Here is an 11,955-nt window from a genome sequence, read left to right as displayed (position 1 = left end):
CGCCACAAGAGAGAATAGGGTTCACGGTACAGTCGGTCACAATTTCACAAATCCACCATATCCATTCCCATCTCCCCTGCGATCAGTTTCCACTACTCATCATTCACCAGTTCCACCACTCATTTTCAAATTCACAATCCCTCTCTATACTCTCAACCCTCATCACATAAATTTTCTCGTAGCACAAACCCTAAATCCATCTGAACCCACAGCCACGGCAATGGCCGGCCAATCTGACCCTCAACTCTCACTTTTTTCTGCCGAAGAGGTATCTCTCTCTCTCTGTGTATGCTTTAACTTTCTTCACATAATTTGAATTACCTTTACAGCACAGTTGTTTTTGGATCTGATTGGAAAAATTTATTGTTCAGGTTGAGTTCATTGCGGAGGACGAAATGGTCGAGATCGTCCCCAATCTCCGAATGGATGCACTCAATTTTGTCTGCGTAATTTTATTTCCAACTTTACCCTTCCCTTTCTAATGGTACGAAATCAATTGCATACAATCTGTTAATATATGTGTGTATGGTTTTGATACAATTGACAGGGGGATTTTGGTCCTTTCTTCCCACAACTAGCTACTCAGGTCCCGCTTTGGCTTGCGGTGGCGTTGAAGAAGAGAGGGAAGTGCACTATTCGACCGCCTCAGTGGATGACAGTAGGTAAGGTTTCCCTATTTCCGTGTGTGAATGCGCGCACATGTTTGTTTGATTGATGTGTATAAAACTAAGTAATTGTTGTATGTGAATTTTGGATTGTCTATGATTTGTGTTTTAGATGTTAAGTGAAATCATTTAGGAGTGCATCTCTTGCTAAGAGCTATTGGAGTTTAGCTAGACAAGTTACAAAAAAAATTACCTAAAATACGGACCAAAATAGACCATTAGTCGCTAAACTTCAACCCATGATTGATGTTAGTCGCTTGAAGTTTCAATTGGTTGCCTTTATGTTGGGAAATTGCCTTAAATTCCAATTGTGACTTGAAAAGTCAATTAGGTTTCTTAATTGAAGAAGGAAAAATTAATTTGGGTTTCCTTGTTGTGGATGGAAAAGACTATTTTTTGGTGCGGAAGGAAAGTCTATTCCTTATTAAAGAAGTAATGTATTCCTAGTCTAAGAAAGAATAGCAAAAAAGTCTTATAAATAGACAATGTTACGAAGAATTTGATGGCTTTGGTCCAAGGGTCCTTCCTATGGGGAGAGGGAAAATAGAGTGTGAAACCAAGAGAGGGAAAATGGATTTTCGCTTGGGAGAAACGCAAGAGGAAGGAGAGAGTAAGGTATTGCCGCTTTCGAAAAGATAACCAAGGAGAAGAGAGCAAAGTATTGCTACCTTTGAAAGAGATAATTAGTGTGTGTGTGAGAGTAAAGAAAAATAAGAGAAATTTTTCTTTAGCTGTGAGACATACACAAGAATTATTGTAATTGATATAATAATAGTGAAATTATTCGGAATTTGTTCCGTGGTTTTTTCCCTTCAAGAAAAAGGGTTTTCCACGTAAATATTTGTATTCTTGTGTGTGATTGCTATTTTGGATTGCTAATATTTGTGATAATATTATTTGGGACCCAACACTTTAGCCCCTAACAAATTTCAAGCGATCGATTTTAGTTCCTAAAAAACTTAAAGCCTTTTGGTCCCTAACAGGGTGATGATGTGTAAATTTTTAGTCTGGCCACATTATGTATGAAAGTGATCGCTTTAAATTAGTGACTAAAATCACTTATGGGCCAAAATTTAAAGGCAAATAGTATATTCAAGCCAAAAAAGAGAAGAAATATATTGTGAGATGGTAGTTCCTTTGACAATGCTATGACCTCAATTAACTTGGACTGGAGTGCGCCTTTAAAAGATGTGGCATTGGGATTCTATAGATACAAGTGAAGTTACTATTCTTCTAAATTTTGGAATGGCTTGCAATGTTCCAACTCATATCAATGATCAAGGGGTTTTATGTTTTGAATTTTGTAAAATTATCTTAGACCAAGAGGTTCTTAATCATGGAATATATCAAAAGAAAGAGATCTTATCTGTCATGATTTTTAGTTGTTTCATAGGAGATGGTGAGGATAGTTACTTTTGGGGTCAATAAATTGGCCAGGGAGGAGTGGATGTATGAATGTCTGCTGATCCTCAGCAAAAAGGAAATATTTGTAGGATATGTTTATCTGTACCATAAATAGAAAAATGAAAGTTTGATTCTAATTGGATATGTTCTGCAATCTGCATTCTATTTTGAATTTTGATTCAAGAATCATGGTTCAGTTTTGGGGATGGTAGTGTGGGTTGACAAGGTTTTTAAACTTAAACCACTCTTTATTTTATTTATATATTTATATATATATATATATATATTAATGGTAAGATTATTGGTTTCTAATATATTTTTGGAATAGAATTTTGGGATCTACTGTTATTCTAGTATATATTTTAATGTATTGAATATTTTTTCTACATACATGCATGTGAATGTAGAGAAAATTCAATGAGAACAAAAAGAATCATAAAATGTTGATAAGAGGTTTTTATATAGGGCAGAAACTTCACAAACCACTAGCTGTTCAGTGTTCTTCCTCATTTTTATCTTCATATCAATCTTTTCAGCCAATCTAGAGATCCATGTGGTATTAATGTACTGCCTTCTTCCAATAAACTGAAAGTATGAATTTAAATTCTATGATTAAGCACAGCCTTCTGTTTTGAGTGTTTATCGTCTGCTTTTGTTCAGTGCTTTATATTATCTAAACATAAAGGTAGAGCCAAACTTTTACAGCTGTTCCTGCAAAAGTGCTAATTTGATATCCCTGTCGTTCATCTATTTTTGGAATTCCAATTCATTTAGTCAAACATTTTATACTTTATGTCATGGAATGCGGTTGTTATTCAGGCTGTTTAACTTGTACGATTGTAAGTAGAAAATTATTGATCTTTGTAACACTGAGAAACATTTCTTACCATTTCATGCTTTGTGGACTAGAAAAGCTGACACAGGTTTTGGAAGCAGAGCGAGATTCTCAACGAGTGTTTGAGCAACTACCATTCCATTATGTGGAGATCTCAAGACTTCTTTTTGACCAGTAAGTTTTGTAAATATTACATCCTGTATTTATAACTTAACAATACTGATGTCAACTGTAACTTTGTGGATGATAGTGCACGTGATGACATCCCTGATGTATATATGGTGAGTTTAAGATTCTCATAACTTTGTTTAAATATGCATGGGAGTTTTTGCAAGGAATTTGATATAGATCTTTTATATAGGTGAGGTCTCTTATTGAGGACATCAGGGATGTAAGGTTTCATAAAGTTGAGACTAATTTAGAGTCACTTAATGAGCGTGCCTTTGCTTTGAAGGTATACATTTTTATCTCCCTTTGTGAATCTATGGATGCGGCATATTATAAAGTGGAATTAAAAGCCTTGTGGATTTTGAGAGATATCTCTCTATCTTAGATACTGAAAAATGAGAGAAATTTATAGAAAAAAAAAGGGAAAGAGTTTGAATATGTTCCTTTACAAAGTGGAATCTGGTATACATTGGAGAGGATGGTGTTCCTTCTATTTGCTTTGCATTGTTGCCATCTTTAGTTCATAAACATTAAGAATTTATGATTTCAACCATCTAAGAGTTGAGTTGTTCAACTTTGATATTGCAATGAAACCTATATGCAAGTGAGCCACACATCAATATTTATGTGGTTTGGCTATGTTCACCTGCTGTGTGGGGGGATCCACTAGTTGATAATCAGGGTTAAAGTTCTCTCACTATAATTTTCTCAATACAGGATTAGATGATATAATTACATATAATAAGTGATGGTCATAGGAAGGAGGGCAATTCCACTTTCCAACTTAAAATATATGGGTTTGGTTGCATAGTCACCAACCCCCCCCCCCCCCCCCCCCCCCCAAAAAAAAACCCAAACCCCAAAAGAAAAAAGAAAAAGAAAAAACCCAAAAAAGACTAATATGAGCAATTGATCTCATAGCAAAGACCCTTTCTCAAGCAGCTCTCTTTTTTAACAACTATAAGACTGAATAAAATACCTAACTGTTCATAAGGGTACAACATTAAATCAAATGTAAGGCATTTTTCACGACACTGTGTCATAGGGTTAAAGCTAATACTTGAAGGGAACTTGATGTAAAACCTCTTTGTTGGGGCCTGTAAAATGTTTGTGCTCAAAGATATTTGTACATAGCTTATAGCATGGATGGGAGAGAGAGAGAGAGGTGATAATATTTCTCTGATGGCATTTCTTCGTCGAGTATTATGCTCCTAATCCTTTTAACCTCAAATTGCAGATTAACAATCTATCTGCTATGGAAGTGAACATAGTTCGCCCATTTGTTGGGAGAGCCCTACAGGCATTTTATAAGCATGATAGTCCAGACTTGATACCAGATCAAGATAGAGTATCTGATAGACGACCACAAGTAGCTAACAATGCAACAAGAGTATGTTCTTTCTTATCTTGGATTTTTATTCCTTGTTTCTTTTATTGCTTAAGAGAAGAACAGTAGGTTTTCTGCCTTTGTCCCTGATTTTACCTCTTGGTTGATGTAATTAGCATATCTAATTGTGGCAAAGTGGTTTGCAAGTCTATCACGGTAGAATATTATATCCAATGGACAAAGGGTTTCATGATTTAACTAACACTTTTGTTTTCCAGCGGCATCTGCGGCGATAATGTCATCTTTCTAATCACCATCCATCTCAATTGGAAAGCGAGCTAGTTTGGAGGTACATCTGTTCTCTTTGGAGGAACTTTCCAACAGAATCTTTGACAGTGCTTTGGTATTTGTTATTGTGAAGTAGCTGTCATCTTTGTGTTAAACCCTTTATATTTGATTGTGTACTTTCTAAATTTGTAATGAAAATTCTGATTCACTTCTCATGGTCCTGCAATCATTTTTTTAGTTAATCCAATTAATTGTTCTTAAACATTAATTTTTAATTCAACATTGGTGGGCCAAACTACAGATGTCAACCTACATATTAGCAAACACAAGGATGTTCAAATGTTTAGTGGCAATGAAAGTAGTAATATTCAGTATTCCGGGTGCAATGCTCCCTTCTATCACTTAATAATGGGTTTTGTTAATTAAATTTATGAAGAAACCCACCATTCATGTGAGAGGAGGGAGTGTTGTTCTCAAAGTATTGAATAATTTTTCCAATGAAAATAATGATTGATTAAGGGAAAAAAAACATTAATTAAAAGTTATGTATGTCACCAATTGATGACAAGATAAAGGTCACCTTGGATGGCTTGGAAAGGTGCAGTGAAGACCAATGCACACAAAGTAGGGAATGATCAAATTTAGTTGAAGGATTCACAAGGGAAAATCAGCATTATGATTGAGATGGCAACTGGAACTTTTATTTTTGTCCAAATGGTAGAACATTTGATATTTATTCGAAAAATCAGTTATAACATTGATCCTCATCTATGGTCATAACCAATTTGGAGGATCTTCAATCCACACAAAAAAGTTTTTACAGCTTGATTGCTAAGGCTGTTTTGGGATATGGTTTTAAAGGATTCAGCCAATGGGCTTACAGTTAATGCTCTTTCCCCTCTGCCCTTGTCACAGGTTTGTTGTGGGTTCAGTTCTGCCTTCCACCCTACAACATACACTCTCTGCCCCAAAAAAAGAAGACAGGAATTAAAAGATTCAACTTAAATTAGTTGGGATGCAGTAATATGTTGTTTGTCCTAGGTTGTTTTATTACTCTATCACTTGTACTAGAGTCTAACATGTTTAGTGTTCAGATTGTTGGTTGGTTTAGTTTGTTGTCTGATCAATGTAGTTGGGGTTTGTGTGTCTCTTTTCAGTGCATTACACGTGATTCACTGTGGCTGTCAATTAGTTTGATTTGTGTTTGCTTCATGATTCTCAAATCATCATGAGTTAAATTTGGGTCTTTTACATCATTCCGGCTACAGTCAGCTCTGAATCTAATTTTGGTTGTCTGTAACATTATCTTTGGAGAAATGTGAATTTTGAAAAATGTTCTTTTAAAGCTTAATTTAAGATGAACTTTTAAGATTCATGTGGTTAAGAAATGTTTGAAAAGATTTTTTGAAAGTGCTAGGCAGTTTTTCCGTGCTCAGTTCTCAATTTGGAAATATGTTTGGAATTCATGGGTGTTGCGTGCTTATCATTCAAACATCTCGTGATTGTCTTATACGCTATAGGTTTATGAATGAAAATTCTTTAATACGCTTTATTATTTTCCAGTCTTTCCCTATAAACTTTCAATTACTTTTTACATTATTATTATTATTATTTTTAATATAAAAGTGAAGTTTTCAGTACTTTCAATTGCTTCCTTGCTTCGGACTTTTTACATTATTTTTAGGGAAATGTTAACCAACGTTTTTAAGGGGCATTAATTTAAGAATTATTTCTAGATACATTTTACTAGGAGAGTGATAAAATAATAAATATTGTTGACAATTTTTTATATTTTTCATAAAAATAATGTCAAAATTTTCCTATTATGGTTTATTAACAATTACCTAATATCATCTATTAATATCTTCTTAATCTTAAGGCATGGTGCCATCATATGCTCATTATTGGTATCATGATGTGTTGCGTGCTGATCTATATAGGTATTGGATAACTGCAGTCCTATGCAAGAAATATAGCTCCTTTTATTTATTTTTATACTTACCTCAAAAGTATTGTATTTATGAAACTACTTATAGTAAAGAGGAAACTAAACCCGCGCCCCAGTGGCTGTACTTCTCGTCTGGATTGTTGATCTAGTGGCTGTACTTCATCAACATTAGGAAAGGACAGTTGCGAGCTGATCCAGCTATTAAACCAAACCGGACACACCAAAAAGTATTTTAAAGCATCTTCTGTCTCTTCTTCTTCTGTCTATATTTTCCTTTCATCAAAGTATGCCAGATGTCTATATCGAGCACCAGAAATCATGTTAGAATCCTTTGTGATTTTAGGGAAAGGTAGTTATATTTTGGATATTCCTTAAGAAGCCAGAGAGAAAGAACCGGATCTTGTTTCATACTTCCATGTTCCCTTCTATGTCCCCACCTTAAAATTATGAGTAGTTGTGTGTCACATGTAGGTGGGTCCTCTAGACTTGCAATCATTTTAATTTCAATGTAATACTCATAAGTCATAAAGAAGAGAAAAGGATTGGTATTATCCACAACTCTTTGAGAGAGCAAGTGGAGGAATTATGTTAGATTGAACATGTCCCATCCTACTCCTACCCCAAATAATAAATATGCACACACTTGACTTGGGGGTGTTGACAAACCACAAAATCAGCCCAGTTAGAACTGGTTTTAGTTGCATTTTCTTTTGGTAATTTTTTTGGGTTTAAGAAATTGGTTCAATATGAAATTAGATGTATACCCATATAAAAATCCAGCTTTAGTTTTGGTTCTTTATATATATTCCTCTAAAATCAAAATTTTAATTTTTGCATTTTCACATTCATATCCCCACCACAAACTAGTATTAAATTTGATAGTTTTATAAAATAAAATCAGTTCAATTTTGAATTGGTTTTATTGTTGGTTCAACTTATTTAATAACTGAATCAATAATATGGTTTGCCAAAACCTCTTTTATGTTTCCATGCTTCCGACCAGAACTCTTAATATACTGATGAGGTTTCATGACAACTAAGTCTCTTTTGAGTCAATTTGGTTATTTTAGGCAGCTAATAATGTCAATTAGTAATATTTAACTTATTTTTAGATGAATGAGGACTCGTATTATTCGTGTAAGAATTATTTTTATATTTTTAATATTTGTTAGGTGCATTTAAAATTCTTGTGCTGTTCTTTAGGCAATTATTAGATTCCCCCTTGATGGTTTACTTTTCTTGCAATCATCAGATTCCCTTTTGAGAGTTCCAAATTTATTTAGTACTGGATATTAAACTTCAAATCTTCAGTCCTCAGTGTTGACACGATAGCCATTTTCGTGTGAAATGGATGAACTGGACTAATATATAATTTTTCTTCATAGGATCCTTGGTTGGGCATGTTATTCATTGAATAAGCTTGCAATCAATGTACGTTCTAATGTTTTGTAAGGTTGTTTCTGACATGTTTAGAGTTATTGGCCTAGCATTTTCCTTCTCCAGTATGAATGGGTCCCATTTCAACTTTCAGCGACCTACCGCCTGGCACAGGGCCAAGCAATTGAGTGGAAAGTGTTTTGGAGTATTGATTTTTGGAAATGATCTAACAATTTGTGTTTCTTATAGCTAAATGATTGTTGGAGTTTAGCATGAATGGCTTTATGCATCAACCATGATTTTTGTTCTATGGTTGGGTATCAACCATAAAACAAAAATAATAAGAAGGCACCCAAAGGGATTAGAATGTGTTCTTTGAAAGTTATTTTTAAGGGTGAAAATAAAACCTAATTTTTGTTATATTTAATGAAAACGCATATAGAGTATAAGTAAAAAGCAATTTTTGAAAAAGCAAAGCTCAAATTATGTTTCATTGGCTAAGAGTATATATTTCTAATTCTTAACTACAATCATCACTTTTTTCAATCTCAACTCTCAAGTCATTTCATCTTTCATCTTATTACAAGCACCTTAGATCTTGTCTAGTTTCAAAAAGAACTTGTACTCCAAACCATTCCCACCTCAATCCATGATGAGCCATGGCCCCCCTCACCCCTACCTTGCGATCCAAGGTGACCTACAAGTACAATCCATCCAATCCTTGTTCTTACCCTATCCAGCAATCAATGAAAAAAAAAAGGTTTTTGATTTATTGTTATTTTCGTGTTCTCACATTCTTTGGAAACAGGACTGAATATTAAATAAAAAAAAGACATAATCCGTTTTCGTTTTGGAGTTATTATTTTCTAAAAACATTTCTTTAGAAACTAATGGAAAACATAAATTTTCTTTTACTGGAGAATAAATTTTATTTTATTTTTTAAAATTTAAAACCGAAAGACATTTCCAGTCATTAAGCAGGGCTATAATTTGTTTCCAGTCATAATTGAACCACTTTAAGCCTGCCTAGGTATGTTCATCCTTTGCAAAAGAGACAATTAGAGTACAAAATTTAGCTGTCATGAGCTCATCTTGTAACTTAATCGATTACAAGGTATACATTATAAACAACAAATCAGTTTTCCTTGTAAAAACTAAACATAACGTCAAAAGGCATTTCGAATGGACAGTGTTGCTTGGGGGCCAAATTTTCTCTTTACCCAAAATCCAAAAGAAGGCATCAAAATTCAAAAGTAACTCTTGGCCTATAATGAAATAAGTTCAACTTAAAAAATTAACACCAAACCCCACTCCTAAAACAGTAAATATTGTCTGCTCTAACCTCTAGGCTATTGGTTGGTGTTGTAAATGTAAATTGCTAATGCAAAGCCAAAACTTTGCGTGTGGGCCTAAAACTCCTTTAACGTTAATCATAGGATTCTTCCTGGTCCTAATTGGCCGACCATCAAGAAATTTAATAATATGAGCTGGTTCGGTCACTTCTTTAGGGGCGATTATTAATTGCTGGAGTGGCAAATGGCAATTTGGCAATTGTCTTCTTCTACTTCGTCTTTTTTTTTTTTTTTCTTTTTTTTTTCCTTCCTTAGACAGCGCAACAAATTTCGCAATTTTTATCGCAACTTGTTACATAATTTGTCATGTAACAAGTTATAAATAATAGATATATAAGCTCGTTATTTTACTTTTACTATTTATAACTCATAATATAATGAGTTGTAGTAAAAAAAAAAAAAATATATCGGATTATTTTATTTTTATTATTTATAACTTATAATATGATGAGTTGTAGTAAAAGTTATCGCTAGTGTTAATCCATTTTCCTATTTTAAAGTAGAGAAAGATATCGTTTTTTTTTTTTTTTTTTTGGGTACGGAAAGAAAGATATCGTTTTTTTTTTTGAGATAGAAAGAAAGATATCGTTTTTTTTTTTGAGATAGAAAGAAAGATATCGTTTTCCTACTTTAAAGTAGAGAAAGATAAATACTCGTTTTCTTACTTTAAAGTAGAGAAAAATGAATACCACTATTTAGCGGATTAGCCCCACAGGAACCCCGCGTGACTCGTCTTATCTGCACTGATCACCATCAATTCGTGAAACACAAACGCGTCTAGCACATAATAGCATCTTCTTTTTTTTCAAGTCATTATCACTCGTGTCATTGTCCCACCATAAGTTTCAACAGTGTGCAACCAAACATTATCATACAAATTTAATTGATTGCTCCACTTTTTGATATAAATTTATTTTATCAGAGATTCTGAACCGTTCAATTATTGTGTTTAAATATACAGGTAAAATCATTTATATATCATGACTTTTGCGTGCAACTTGCCAAGGAAGAAGTGTGATAAAGACTTTTTGTTAAGTGGCCACGGCGGATTTGGAGACTTGGTGGACTTAGCATATCCTTACATTTTAAAATTAATTTTTTTTTATGGGAATAAAATTAATTTTTTAAAATAGTGTTATGTCAACAATATTTTTATGACAAATTTTATATGGTAAGTTGTTATTAGTTTTAATTTAAAAATTAATTTTTTTACTCACTAATAACAGCATGTAACAACTTACCAGTTAAAATTTATTATGAATGTATTGTAAAAATATTGTGAACATATTATTACTTATTTTTTTAATTATATAATATAATTAATAGTTACAAATATTTTAGAATCATTAATTAACTAGTTAAAATCTTTAAAATTTAATTAAAGACTTTGATATGATTTTTATTTTTTAATAATGGACTGTCTTTTTTTTGGTAAAACTTGGAGTACTATGAATTTTATATTAATTAATACTTTCATAAGAATTCCAAATGATGAGTTGTAAGGTTTGTATTTTATGTTGACCTTGACGTGCTTTAAGTACATTAAAAAGGTATCCAGCAAAAAAAGAAAAAAGAAAAAAAGATTACATTAAAAAAGTGTTTGGTGAACTACTTAACTAAGTTATGAATTATGAACTGTTCTTCCGTAACTAGTTTATGTTTATCTACTTCTCCAAAAAAAAAGTAAAAAAAAAAATATGTTTATCTAAATTCATTTTTATAAATTGAAAACAATTAACACGATGAGCACAACGATGATTATTATTATTAGTTAAACTTTTTTCTAAAGTCTTTTTTTATAAATTAAAAAGTCTTATTATTATTTAATTGAAAATTTGTAAAAACACGTAAAATAGCACAATTTGTGTCATAATTGTCATTGTAGCAAACTATAAGTAGTGGAGAAAAAAATGATGAATTTATGTGAAAGTAACAAATAACCAATCATAATTTAATAGGTAAAATAATTGTAGCAGTTTTTTGTTAGAGAGTTTTAACTTATTGTGGGGATTGAATTACAGATTTCTTATTTAACTATTAAAATTTTTACCAGTTAAGCTAACTAGAACTCACATAATTGTAGCAATTTATGTGGTTATGAAGCTACTCTACTTAACTAGGTTTATGTATCATGGCTAATGCCAAACATCCACTATATACGTTGCAAAATAATTTGAAGAACCAAGGAGGAAACCAGATCCAGGTCACCGGTCAATGTTGAGCGGTCCCTGTGGCTTACGTCATCTTCCATTTAAGCCTATTGACCGTTATATATACAGTACTCCTCTCTTTTGTTTCTTTCAAGTTGTGATAACTAGTTTCTCAAAAAAAAAAAAAAAAAAGTTGTGATAACTTGGTCCCCAAGAAAATGATATGTTGCTTTTATGGAATTCACATAATGCCCATGACATTTAAGATATTGACCCCAAATTTATATCCTTAAAAACCAATTAATCTCACTCACCAACCATTCACCAAATTTGGTAATATGATTAATTAAGTTGTTGGTTGGTGAAAGATTAAAATAGAGCTTGAGTTTGTTCTTCTCAATGTTGTAACTTGTAACTTGTAAATTTCTATTTATAGGATTG

At 32.6% G+C, this 11,955-nt stretch overlaps 1 protein-coding gene across 1 annotated transcript; it reads left to right on the top strand.

The window, feature by feature from the left end:
* Positions 1–4,949, top strand: LOC126697509 (DNA replication complex GINS protein PSF2). The gene is made up of 8 exons (XM_050394519.1): positions 1–268; positions 372–446; positions 548–662; positions 2,979–3,078; positions 3,155–3,185; positions 3,266–3,358; positions 4,310–4,462; positions 4,678–4,949. Exons 1-8 carry the CDS (start codon positions 221–223, stop codon positions 4,693–4,695), a joined length of 633 nt encoding a protein of 210 aa, XP_050250476.1. The 5' UTR covers positions 1–220; the 3' UTR covers positions 4,696–4,949.
* Positions 4,950–11,955: the final 7,006 nt, after the last annotated feature.

Source organism: Quercus robur, chromosome 8 (genome assembly GCF_932294415.1).
Source record: "Quercus robur chromosome 8, dhQueRobu3.1, whole genome shotgun sequence".
NCBI classification, from domain to species: Eukaryota; Viridiplantae; Streptophyta; class Magnoliopsida; order Fagales; family Fagaceae; genus Quercus; species Quercus robur.
The sequence above is the reverse complement of the archived record's forward strand: the minus strand, read 5'-3'. Positions and strand labels throughout refer to the sequence as shown.